Below are 14,075 nucleotides of genomic sequence, written 5' to 3' on the forward strand. Positions count from 1 at the left end.
CATGACAGAGCAAGGCTGAGAGATTTTGCGGACTCTAGCCCAGCATGTATGTAACAAGCTCTCCGGAGCTGCCCAGGCCCAGTGGGGAATGAATGACCTTTATGCAGGAACACTTGTGCCGCTTGTTAACCACACATCACCGGAGCTGGAACAGAGGGACTTACCAGTCCCTCTGGCTGGGAGGGGAGGCACTTTCCAAGAGCAACAACAAGCAGGGGGATGATGTTTGGCAAAGTGGGAAGAGAAGCCTGGCTTCCAGTTTGGGGGCAAAGGCCCAGGCTGTGAAGTGAGGAAGGTGTGATTGGGTCCAGTTAGGGGACAAAGGCTTAGCGGGGGAGAGGGAGGAAGGGGAGAAGGATTTAACTCAACTGGGCAAAACTTGAGTGCGGACAAGATTTAGTTCAGCTGCAGTTCTTTGGCAAAGTTAACTGCTGGGGAGAGTCCATGTTACCTGGCTGCTTGACGGTGACCTCTGTTCGCCCAGACACCTCCTCCGCCAGCTTGTACCAGGCGTGGTTAGGGCTGAGCAGCCACTCCTCCACATGGCAGTAGTAGCTGCCGCTGTCACGGACCTCTGCTCGCTGGACAGTGAGGCTGAAGAGCCCGCCAGAGGAGGACCGCTCGAACTGCAGCCTCCCCCGTAGCCCCTCCTCCTCGGCGTAGGTGCCATACTCGAAAGCAGAGCTGTGGGTTGTCTTCAGGATGAGCTTGCCATCGGCGTCGGCTGGCTTGTGGACATACCACAGCACAGCAAAGTGAGAGTCTGGGCTGGTCTGCGATTTCACGGAGCAGTTCAGTGGGATGGGCCTGTTCTCCACCAGGGTGATGCTCCGCTTTGATTTGCTGACCTGTAGCTTGGTCACTAGGAGGAAGGAGAGGGGAGGATGAGAAGTGGCAGGTCATTAACACAGGCAGGGGGGGAGGAGAGAAAAAAAAAAAGACAACCCTCCCCCCACCTGCAGTCTCATCCATGATCTCCTTGCATAAGGCTAAATAGGACCCTTGATCAAAAGGCATTTAGAGAGCCCTGTATCAAATCTTCTTCCCAGTTTCCTCCTTCACCTCAGTGAACTCCTGAATCCTTCCCCCAGCTCTCTCAGCGACAGGCTTGGTTTTTCACAGCTGCCTCAGGCCCCCTTAGAAGAATCCTGGATTAAGGCATCCATTCTAGCAGGAGATTCACAGATATCATCCGTTCTCCAGGGACTTCAGATTTCTCCGTCCCTAGGGCTGCACTCGTTAAATGAACACTTGTTTTTCCAACGCTTCCTGTGCAAACCTCCATGCTGCTGACCCAGCCCCCTAGAAAACCACCTCAGATAGAACGTACCCTGCCACGCCCCGTTCATCTTACTGAACTGAAAGCTTTTTAAAGGCTATTTGGTCTATATCAGATAAACAGGGACATTAAAACATGAGCAACATGAGAAACAGACACTCAGCTGGAATGGAAGAGGAGGGAAGCATAGTCTGGTTTGCAGTCAGAGCCCATGGCAGGGAATCGGGTGTTCTGCACCAAGTTTTGCCACATGCTTACTGTCTGACCGTGGGCAAATCAGAGAGACTGCAACTCTCTCAACTTCCCACCATTACCTTCACCAGGTCAGCTCCCCAAGTGGTAGTGAAGGCGGCTGCACTTGTGTATGCAAGGCACAGCACCCACTGCTATTTTAGCCACTGTGTTTAGACCCACTCTGAACAGGGTGACAATGGGTTTAAAACATTGCTCCTCTCTCTATGCTGAAACAAGAATCATGGTGTCACAGTCTTTTTACTGTATGTGCATGGGCTATGTCTAATACGATAGGCCTTAACCCCGGACTGGTGCCCCTAGGAACTACTGTAACACAAACAAAGTAGTTCAATGTATTTACAGTTGTATGAATTTGCCCTTCCTGCAATTTTGGGGTTGTCTGGGATTTGGTATGCCCTAGATGACGATTTGAAGTGAGGAGCAGGGTCTGAGAAGACACACGCCGAGGCCTGGGCAACTTGGACTCAGTCCATTTCCCTTCTTCCCTGGTCTAGGAAAGCGGGGCAGTTCCTCCCCAAGAAGTGCTGGCAGAGGAAATGGATTTGCATAAAGTAAGTTCTGGTCAGGAGGATGTGGGAACCCAGACCTCATAGTTAGAAGGGATTTACCCCAGGTTTCAGCACAGAGGACACTACTGGATCTCATCACACCACACAAGCTAAACAAGATCAGACCCATAAGTACTCAGATAGGAGACCTCCAGATACTGCAGGGAGCGAGTGTTGGTGCTTCTGGAAGGTGGCATCTTTCCCTCTAAGTCAGCACTGAACTGGTTCCCCAGCATTCAGTTCTCTTTGCTACTGGAAATGCCATCAGATTTATAAATACTGCTCCTGATGCTTGTGAAAAGTGCCACTGGCTCTTTAATGGCCCTGAGAGTTGGAGTTTTAACTAACCCTGGTACCAAGGTCCAAATCAAGTAATTACAATATTTACCTAAATTTCACCTGCAGTTTTTGTTGCCTAGTGATGATCTGCATGTCTTCTCCTGAATGGCTGTGTAGCACTGCTGTACAGCACTGCTGTACATGGTAATACCACTGCTGTGTTTCACTCCTGAAGCGGAAGCATTTTTGTGCTGGGAGAAGGGATTGCGTACACAGTTTGTAAATCTATTATTGCAGTTTACAAAGCATTCTGGGGACAAGAGGCACCACAGAAATATAGGACTGCAAGTCAGCACAGCTTCAAAGGAGTGCTGCAGATTTACACCAACTGAGGATCTGTCCCACAAGTTCTAGTTATTAAGATGCAATGCAGTCTCTTCTCACTGGGGCAATGGGTCTCTGTTTTGCATTACTTTTTACTTCACCAAACTACCACTGAATTCTATAGTCTCAATTGCCCTGTCAGCTGAGCCGAATGTGTGTGTGGAGGAGCCTGGGGGAGAGAAGGGTACATATAAACAGCATCAAATGGAAGGAAGAGGATCCCATGACAATGACACTTTTCTGCTCTAAGACAACATCTGAAGATATGCATCCTGGTAGCACAGAAAAGTTCCCCTGGAGCCTGTACTGCCTTTGGCTTTAATCAGTAAGCTAATAAAGACTAGATAACTCTGCTATGGAATGGCACACTGGGGGTGGGCAGAATAGCCCCCAGCTTTCCTCTCTGCGGACTGACTTAATGGCGAGGTTTAAGCTCATGCTGCTATGTTCCACCTAGTCCAATTCACCAAGCAGGTTGCACTGAGACCCCTTCACCTCCTTGTCTCATTCTAGGTGGGAAAAGGTTACTTCAAGTCGTAACCAGTCCTCCAGTGCCTGGGATAAAAACCAATAGAAAAGAAAGGCAAATCTCAGCAGCTCTATTTCTCCCCCTTAAACCCCCTTTCCAACAGTTTATTTTTAATTGGTACGGGATTATTTTCTGAAACTGTTGCTAAGGAAACCTCAGTTGCTATAGCAACTGTATATGTTAAGTTGCTTGCTTATATCTATTAAAATGCACTATACGCACATGCTGTGTGTGTTTTAGGGGCATACAGTATCTATACACACATGCCCTGGGCATATACTGTACCTATATTTAGAAACATGAAAAATAGGAAAGAGATTTTAAAGAATCTCTCCTAATTTTTTCCCCACATTATAGCATTTCAAGGGGAGGGGAGCTGGAAGGACAAAGATGGGATATTTTTAAGCCTGGTGCTTCTGGGCAACAGACCCATGTCTCACATGGACACGATTTATTCCACTGATGTGGCAAAAGTGCAATCAGACCAAAATACATAGCGATTCTCAGCATACACACGTACACCCTGACGTTACAGAGCACCAGGGCAGCCCAGAGAGTGGATGTTCCTGCTTCCCTCAACACCTGGGAGTGTTTCCCAGCCATTGCCCTAGTTTTCAAAGCCTCTGGTCTGTTTCTTACTCCCCTCCCATAATCGAAAAGCCGTACACACTGCAGACTGGAGGGTATGCTTTGAGATGTGTGTCTGAAGCGCCAGACAAATAGTTTCACCATCAGGTAGAGAGCGAAGGAGGAGTCTGGTGCTATCCCTGACACAGGATGATAAATCCTCCACCCTACACCCTGGATAGAAAACAAAGTATTTTGGGGGTTTATTATGCTTATGTTACCAGGTGCAGAATTACTCTAATCATCTCCACTCCTGTCAGCCACCACCAGAGCAGCGCATAAGGCAACATTCGCAAGGCCCTTTTTGTACCCAGAAGGGCTTAAAATACTTTTTCTAGTGTTTAAATTCTGCAATAGCTGACAGAGATGACAGAGAAGTGGTGGCACAGAGTACTCTGGGGTCCTGGCTCAGTCAGACAGGGGCAGGGAGATTGTTTCAATACAGATCTGGGCTTTGCTATTTCTTATGTGGCTTTACGGTTCGTCTTTAGATACGTTTGAGAGACACGGTAGTTGTATTGGCCTGAGATAGTTTTCATGTGGTTATGGCAACAGAACAGGAGTCTTAGGCACAGTATCCTCCATAGCCAAACCTCAAGCCCTTAATCGGGCAGAACTCCCCACCCCTTCAATGTGAGATTGGCCTGAACAGAAAGACTGCAAAGAGTTTGACTCTACAATTCTCTCTCTACAATTTGGCTCTACAATTCCAGGTTCTACAATGCAGCCTATCCGGGCTATTCTGAGGGGTGTTGTGTGTGGGTGGAGGGGGTGGCTGCTGTACTGCACTGCAGAACATCATGGACAGTGGGAGCAGTGAAGTGGAGACTCACAGCTACACAACATTCTCTGCTAAGCTGTCAAGAGACCAAAGCTCTCTTAATAGGTCTCAAAACATCTGCTCGGGGAGCCCTGGGAAACAGGTGTGTGTTCTGGTGAAGATATCGTACAGATAAACTGCAAACCATAATTCAGTCTCCACTGTGTCTCTTGGATTCCCTGGAGGGAGGAAGGAAGTAAAGAGGATGGTAACTTCATGCACTATTACTGGCTGTTGATACAACACTAACACATCATGTACACTGGCAATGAAACCGTTCAAAATCAATCATTGTTAAATCTGGTTCTGAGAGCATTGCTTCCTAACCACCAATGACCAAGCACAACAGTGTAGTGTGTATGAAGTGTGTGTTTAATTGACTTCTCGTGGCTGTGTTCTGTCAAACACAAGCCACTTAGCTCTGGGGTGGAACACAATTTAACAGCACAAAGCAGCACCACACACACCACGCACCCACCACACACACATGTAACTTTATCCAATTGAAGCTGCAGAGGGAATTTAGGAAGGTTAAATGGGTAATTACCCAAGCTGGAATTTCAGCAGGGCACCAGGGTTTAACATCCCTCTTCTTGGGAAGAATATGGTAGAGGAATGTTGATAATCACAAGAGGCCAGCATTGCTCATGGCTCATGCAAGAGACACTCCTCCAACCCCATGGTGCCCTTATATTACTGCCATACTGGGGCATTGCTTCAGCATCAACTCACAGGAAAGAGCATCATCTACTGAATCCTTGGCTACACTGGCGCTTTACAGCGCTGCAACTTTCTCGCTCAGAGATATGAAAAAACACCTCTTATAGCGCAGCAAGTTACAGCGCTGCAAAGCGCCAGTGTAAACAGTGCCCCAGCGCTGGGACTGCGGCTTCCAGCGCTGCAAGCTAATCCCCACGGGGAGGTGGAATACCTGCAGCGCTGGGAGAGCTCTCTCCCAGCGCTGGCGCTGCGATCACACTCACACTTCAAAGTGCTGCTGCGGGAGCACTCCCCCGGCAGTGTACGGCTGCAAGAGTAGCCAAACCCTCAGTCACCAGCATAACTTCCTGCCGCACTCATCCTGCACTTTCCTTGAAAGTCTCCCACCTCAGAGCTGCATGACCAGGCCTGACCCTCAGGATCATACACAAGGTGATATGGCTGCAGATGTACAGCACGTACACACCACAGAAATGGAAATCATTCTCTTTTCAGCTGAAGCCACTACGTAATGCATATAAACACAAATATACAAAAGGGAATGTATGTTTCAGGAGGCAATGAGTCTAGTAATTGCAGCAGGGAGGCTGGAAAAAGGACTGAATTGGCAGCTTTTTTTTTCCCCTACTGACTCGCTGTGTTGGTTCAGTCAGTTAATTTCTGTGCCTCAGTTTCCTTATCTTAAGAAATAAGAAGTTACCTACCTTTGTAAAGCACTTTGATAAATATGCTCCATAAAGGTGACCTATCAGCGCTGTTCTTTGTAAGGCTGTCTAAGACTCTCCTCTTGTAGAGCTCCCAAGAAAAATCAACACCAGAGTCCCACTGAGGACAGATGGGAGGCTTTGCTCTTCTATCAAAAATTCTAGGAACCAAACTAATTAACGTGGCTGAGAACGCTTCTGGCAGAGCGTTCTCTTTTAAAGAGGGGGGAGGGGAAAATCAACTAAGAAATGCAATGCTGCACTTCCTGAAAATTCACCACAAATGTGCAAGTACTGCCAAGGGCAGCTCAGGGAGTCCCAGGAGAGAGAGTGCTCATCTGCACAGGGAGGGGAGAGGAGTCAAGGGCTGCCTTGTTTCACTTTGAAGACTGTTACCCTTGAGGAGAGCTTCTGCAGAAACAGCCTCTCCTGGAGAGAACTTAAGAAATATTACTGAGTTTCCCAGCGAGTGCCCTAATTTTAAAAGCCTCTGATGGAATGTGGCTGTTTTGAGGTGAGCGGGGGAGAGGGTAGACTGGGAAACAAAAACAGAGGGCTTGTGCACAATATGCTACTAAAAGGTCGATCCACCAATGGAGTGTGATTGCATGAGCTCATAGTTGATGCCCCACAGGGTCAAGATTTAATTCTTGCAAATAGGATGGGTTTAGGAGCTGCCTGTCCCCTTGGAGTGTTAGGCTCGCAGATTGTAAAGGGTGATTTACAGTCTGTGGACTGCTGGAAAGGGTGGGAAGGAAAACAGGGCTGTGACTTGCCTCCCGATAAGATTCCCTGGCTAAGGGACAGGACAACTGAGCCGGTTCCACAAAAAGACTGTCACACATGATCTATGTCTCAGTTCCTGCAGCAGTGGGGCTCCCAGAACTGCAGCACCGTCCTGAGCAGTTGCTCAGGTGCTGTGTGTCATCCAAGGTGAACCCTGCAGAGTGGGCTGAGCCTCTTGCCTGAAGGAAGCCCTGTTCCCCCCCTCACTAGTGGCAGACAGGCACTCCCACTGGAATCCACCTCCTCCTGGTCAGTTCCTCCAGAGAGGAAGGACAGCTCAGCGGGCTCTAGCCTGGGACTCGTGAGCCCTGGGTTCAGTTCCCTGCTCGGGCCAAGTCACTCACCTGTCTCTCTACCTCAGTTTCCTGTATGTAAAATGGGAATAACAGTCCCTCCCTACCTTATGAGGCACTCGGGCATTATGGTAGTGGGGGCCAGATAAGTACCTTAGACAGTTCCTGACTCAGGACTGGCAGCAGGAAGATGAGTGGGTAAGGAGGATGTAAGTCCACTGAATTAGCTGGCAGGGAAGAAGGCAATTAAGAATAGATAAAAGAGACAGTAAAGGAAAGAAATGACAGCAGAAGGGGTAGTCAGGTTAGGGCGCTTACAGGACAAGGGAGGGGCCAGGAAGCAGGAGAGGTTCTCCAAGGGTTTAAACATTAAGTACAATCACAATGAAGCAGAGACAGAGACTTCAACACTAGGGCCATCTCCCCAGAGATGCAAGGAATATGGCAGCACAGCTCCTGCTACTGTTATTCTCTTTTAATAGAACACAATTCCTGCTGAAACTGGATTAGCAATGCTGCAAATTGCATTAGCCAACATGGGCGGCTGGCTGGGACGATGAGAGCATGAGAAGAGGAAATAGCATTAGGCTTTGCCTGCTATTATTACTGCCGTTATTAACTTGTCACTTTGCTCTAGTGTTCCTATAACAATGAATTATTGCCTGCAAACAGGCTGACACGATTGAATTACTGGGGAGAACAGCTCCACGGAAAGGTAAGGCAAGGCAGCCTCTTTCCCGAGGAGCTTTCAGTTGCTGCCCATTCTGCCGTCCAACACAAACACGATGCAGATAGAATAGCCACTGAAGGTAGCAGATTGGCCATTCGGACTTCAAGCCATGCTAGTTTCAAAACCATTCTCCTTACCACACAGGAGTTGGTTTAGTGTGTGCTGCGCTACATGCTGATCTCACTAAGATAAACACCTTATAGTTCCATGACCTTAACCATAGGGCAACAATGATTTGTTTTAATTCCAGTTTCGTTCCTCATGCAGCTAGTTGGTGCAGAGACAACTCAGATGCTCAGAACTGGATCCTAAGACATGCCAAGCGCCCACAGCTCCTGTTGCTGTAACATCAAAGGCTCTTGCAGAAGCCCAGTATTGCCTAGGTCCTGGTACGTGATAAGCTGTCACCCAGCTCAAGCAGATAAATGAGGAATAAATAAGTAAGTGTCATCGGACAGTGGTAAAGAATGACAGAAAGAGCTGTTCTGTGTCCACTTCACTGAACATCTTCTGCCTAGAGCTTTCCTCTCATTCCTTCCTGCCTTGCTTGTTACTGATTTCAAGAAACAGCACACGTATCTTTGCCTCTGCCCTGATGCATACACAGTCTTCAAAACAAACAATTAGATATCCAGATATGTCACTGATGTGACCACTTGTCTAGAGAGAGATGGATCTCCCCCCCGCCCCCCCGGCCTCCCAGATAGAGCCCTCTGTAGTTCAGTAATACGCTCTAATAACACCACTGTTCTCCACCATGAGTCTTCTCTCTCCTTGAGAGGCATTGGGACTGGCACCCTCCAGACTATGCTGCAAAGGAGGAATAGCCCCCTCTATCAATGGAATAGCATTGGTCCTCCATTTTCACCTAGTAGCATCCTAGGTTCCTCTATACATTTTATGAGGTCCCTCTCTATAGCCTTGGCTGAATCAGAATGGCTGGGATTGGCTGTCTCTCCAATAGCTCCTTGATTCACTTTACCTCTAACATTTCTTAAACCTTCAAGTTCATAATGCCTCTCCTCACAACACAACATTCCTGGATATGCAGCATAAACAATAACTGCGAGACCCAAGAGCAGCACAGCTGTGGCACTCCCATGGCCATGGGAAACACTCCTAGGATAGGATAGACAGGGGAGAATTGTGATCCATCCCACTTCCCTGAGAGAGAATTAATGACTGACAGACGCATACAACAGTGCCTGCCTCCAGCAGCATGTTACACTCTGCAACCCTCCTGCCTGCTCAGTACAGCCAGTATGAGCCTAATACTTACATCCACATGTACCAAGCTCACCTAAATCCACAGCAAAAACCCAGCTACCCAAACATCTGCGTAAGCATCGATCTCAGCACTGGCAATTTTCCAGAAGTCAATTAATTAATATTATTTTTAATGCCACGACAGTTTAGGCAATAACAGTTTAAACTCCTATGTTTCTCAATCTTTGCTGCAAAATGAATATATCCTCTTCCTTCCTCCCCAAAACCCATCACATCTCAGAAAAATCCTGCTGAATCAGTGCTCTCTTGACCACAGCTAATTTCTTGCATTAAGTGTGAATGTCACTTTGAAAGCAATCACAAACTGGGGGAAGGGTTCATTATTTGTATTCCAGGATTCACCCTCTAGTTCCCCTCTGTTTCACCCCAGCCACACATCCCTTGGAATCCCAGTGTCTTGGACCATCCTTCCAGTCAGAGAAAGTTTGCTGAAGCTCCTTCCGGAGCCCATGAGTATCACCCTTGAGTCAGCCAGAAGGATGCACTCAAGGGCTACAGAAGGCCCTCTTCTTTACTTGTCAAGGCTGAAAATGCTTTTGTGACTGACAGCAGATTTCAGCCAAAGGCTCATCAAGCCTCCATTAATGGCTGACCTGCTACCTTCCCCTACCACTCTGGGATTCTGCACAACTGCAGCCCTGCCATAGGAGAATGAACAGATATTTAAGAGATTCCCATTGCTACATGGTAGAGGCTTGCAGTAACAGCTATAGCAAGGCTGCATATGATGTGGACTTCTGTCCCACTAGGAAATAGACTAAGACCCCAACTCGTTTCATACAGGTCATTGAACAGATATCAAATGTAAAAACTTTCAGCCACTGCCTGGGGACAGGTAAGAGTGGGTGACCAAGAAAGTTCCCCTCACCTCTTTGAAAGCCCTGTGTAATGAGGCACAAAGGAGGAGGCCATGTGTCCAGCTGATCAGCAGAAAAAACTGGGAACTAGAAGGCCCCAAGTTCCAATCCCTCTGACTGAGAAGTTACCTGATCTCTGTGTTCCCAGGCCAGTTTTGAAAAGCAGTGGCTTTATTAGATAAATGCTGAGCTTTCCTGGAGGAAACTAGTTACAAAAATGTTAAAAGTTGAGGACAATTATAGTTTGAAAACTGCACATAATTTAACCCTCAGCCACTGAAAACAGAAGCCTTCATATCATGTCAAAAAATGAAATAAACATAATATAAAGGCCATGGAAGAGGATTGCCAGCACTAGCTGTATCTGCCATCAGAACATAATATATGGCTCACTGATCACTTGTAAATTAAAATATGCAGAGAGAAAAGCTGGAACAGAGAATCTGTAGCAAGCAGCCGACACAGCAGGTAAAACTCATATTGAGCAATTTAACCAATGCCCCATCAAAAAGGTTTCAAATTAATAGTACTGGCACAAAGAGAAAAACACTTAATTAAACTCTGCACAGAGAGCAAGTTACACACCCACACACCTGCCTATTTAATTTTGGAGATAGGTCATTAATGATCAGGGGCTCTGCTTGCATTGCACACACACAAACCAGGTAACTGGCTACCCGATTTGTGTACATTGTTATTTGATTTGCACACACCAATATATATGCAATTCAGAAACTTCTTTTGTGGCTTTACATGGCTTATAGATGGACTGACAAATAGAAGCTGGAATTTTGGTAGTGGTTAGAGAATTCTCCTCCCCACAATTAAAAAAGCAATTTACCATTATAGGAATAGCTTAGGAGTGGAGAGATCTAGGACTATATCTGTGCCACACAGATGCTTCAGCAGCACAGCTGCAGCTACGTCACTGTAACACAGGTACTTCCTACATCCATAGAAAGGTTTTTCCCCCGTTGATGTAGGTAATCCACCTCCTCAAGAGGCAGTAGCTAGGTTGATGCTTCTACACTGGGGGTTAGGGTCAACCTAACTATGGCACTCAGGGTGCAAAATTTTTCACACCCCTGAGCAACATAGCTAGGTGGACCTATTTTGGAGTGTAAACCAGGCCTAGAGGTTCCACCTAATAAGTCTGCAGGATTTCTAGTTCTGCCATCCTAGTAAGTTTCCTTGATTTTGCTGTCTTGGTTAATCATTTAATCAGGCATCTAGAACAGGAGTGGCCAACCTGAGCCTGAGAAGGAGTCAAAATTTACCAGTGTACATTGCCAAAGAGCCACAGTAATATGACAGCAGCCCTCCATCAGCTCCCCTCCCAGTGCCTCCTATCCACCGGCAGCCTCACCAATCAGTGCCTCCGCCTCACTCCCCGGTCAACTGTTTCGTGGCGTGCAGGAGGCTCTGGGGGAGAGGGGGGAGGAGCAGGGGCATGGCAGGCTCAGGGGAGAGAGCAGGAAGGGGTGGAGTGGGGGCAGGGCCCATGGCAGAGCCAGGGGTTGAGCAGTGAGCACCCCCTGGCACACTGGAAAGTTGGTGCCAATAGCTCCAGCCCCAGAGTCGGTGCCTATACAAGGAGCCACATACTAACTTCTGAAGAGCTACATGCAGCTCTGGAGCCACAGGTTGGCCATCCCTGATCTAGAACATGTAACAAAACACTACGAATATGTAACTTCCCACAATACAGTTATCAGGAAAGTGTCATCCTAAAAGGGGACACATGGGACCACAGGAACAAACCAAAGGTCCATTGAATCAGGTACCCTGCTTTCCTGCTATATTATTTTCTAAATGGGTGCCTGAAATTATGCTTCCAGATTCATTTTTATGCACTTAAACATGGATTTGGGAGCCTAAACAGGTACCTATTTTGACAGATTGACAATATCCTGGAAAAACCTTATGGAATTAAGATAAGCTTTAACTAATAAGAGTTAATGCCTTTGGGTCCACTGAATAAAAAATGCAATTGTGTATGCATTATTGTGGAATTGTATGTCACTTCTCTAGAAGACTGACTAAAGCAATCTCTGGAAAGTATTAGGAATTCCAAAGAACTGTTTGGGACAATACCTGTGAATTGGAAAATGTTAATTTTCCTTTCAAACCCAGCCTTTTGAAGCTATGACGTGGGAAGAGACACCCATTGTCTACTAATTACCTGCTCCTGCAAACCTAGCATGGCAGGTAGCTGTCTGAGTGGAGAGTAAAGCCACCTGCAACACTGCCAACTACATAAGCCCAGTAGAAAACATTGGGATGCAATGTGTTAAATCAATATTCAAGCAGACTGGAAACTGGTGTCACACTGCCAGGATGTTCAGCACCAACCTGAAGGAAAGGGTGGAAAGTACATTGACCATCTGTGCTGAAGAATAAAAGAGAGTAACAGAGGGGAACATTCAATGTGGCACAGTGATTAAAAAGCAACTACAAATCTGCATTGCATATATAGGGGGAGCATACTAAGACAAGGGAAAAGACGGTTACTCACCTTTGTAACTGTTGTTCTTCAAGATGTGTTGCTCATATCCATTCCAAGTAGATGTGCGCGCGCTGCATGCACGTTCGTCGGAAGATTTTTACCCTAGCAACACTCGGTGGGTCAGCTGGGCGCCACCTGGCATGGCGCCGCTATGGCACCGAGTATATACCCCTGCCGACCCATCCGCTCCTCAGTTCCTTCTTGCCAGATACTCCGACAGTGGGGAAGGAGGGCAGGTTTTGGAATGGATATGAGCAACACATCTTGAAGAACAACAGTTACAAAGGTGAGTAACCGTCTTTTCTTCTTCGAGTGCTTGCTCATATCCATTCCAAGTAGGTGAATCCCAAGCCTTACCTAGGCGGTGGGGTCGGAGTGAGATACTGCAGAATGCAGAACTGCTGAGCCGAAGGCTGCATCATTTCTGGATTGTTGCACCAAGGCATAATGGGAAGCAAAGGTGTGCACTGAAGACCAAGTAGCTGCTCGACATATCTCCTGGATAGGTACTCGAGCTAAGAAGGCGGCCGACGAGGCCTGAGCCCTGGTAGAATGTGCGGTAATATGACCCGGAGAAATATGAGCTAGATCATAGCAAGTACGGATGCACGCCGTTACCCAGCACGAAATCCTCTGAGAAGAGACAGGTAGGCCTTTCATCCGATCTGCCACTGCCACAAAAAGTTGGGGCGTTTTGCGGAAGGGCTTCGTCTGGTCAATATAAAAGGTGAGCGCCCTACGGACGTCGAGGGAATGTAACTGGTGCTCCTGACGGGATGCATGCGATTTAGGAAAGAAGACTGGGAGGAATATGTCTTGATTGAGATGGAAGGCTGAAACTGTTTTGGGGAGGAACGCTGGATGTGGATGCAACTGCACCTTGTCTTTGTGGAACACCGTATACGGTGGGTCCACCATCAGAGCCCGAAGCTCAGAGACTCTTCTAGCCGACGTGATTGCTACAAGGAAGGCTGTTTTCCATGACAGATATAGGAGCGACCAGGTTGCCAATGGCTTGAATGGAGGAGACATAAGCCTTGTCAGGACCAGGTTGAGGTCCCAGGAAGGGGCGGGGCGGCGTACTAGGGGGTATAGACGCTCCAGACCCTCGAGGAACCTCAAAACCACAGGGTGGGAGAAGACAGAGTGACTACCTTCTCCTGGGTGGAAAGTAAATAGCCGCCAAGTGCACTCGCAATGAAGAGGTGGTGAGACCTTGCTGTTTAAGATACCAGAGGTAGTCCAGTATAGTGAGGATGGGAACCTCCGTGGGTGTGGCATTCAGTGTTTGACACCAGCAGGAAAATTGCTTCCACTTGGCCACATATGTAGACCGAATGGAAGGTTTTCTGCTACCTAGGAGTACTTCTTGCACTGGGGCAGAGCAGCGTAACTCCGATTGGGTTAACCATGCAGGAGCCACGCTGTGAGATGAAGGGATTGCAAGTCTGGGTGGTGAAGCCTGCCGTGG

At 47.6% G+C, this 14,075-nt stretch overlaps 1 protein-coding gene across 3 annotated transcripts in view; it reads right to left on the reverse strand.

Moving 5' to 3' along the window:
* The window catches only part of IGSF3 (immunoglobulin superfamily member 3), a 174,246-nt gene that overhangs the window by 17,672 nt on the left and 142,499 nt on the right, over positions 1 to 14,075 (reverse strand). For all 3 annotated transcript variants that reach the window (XM_030580747.1, XM_030580755.1, XM_030580764.1), the window contains exon 8: positions 452 to 862. In XM_030580747.1, the coding sequence (XP_030436607.1) occupies positions 452 to 862 (411 nt within the window). The remainder of the gene's footprint in view (positions 1 to 451; positions 863 to 14,075) is intronic.

This window comes from Gopherus evgoodei, chromosome 1 (assembly GCF_007399415.2).
Source record: "Gopherus evgoodei ecotype Sinaloan lineage chromosome 1, rGopEvg1_v1.p, whole genome shotgun sequence".
Classification (NCBI taxonomy): Eukaryota; Metazoa; Chordata; order Testudines; family Testudinidae; genus Gopherus; species Gopherus evgoodei.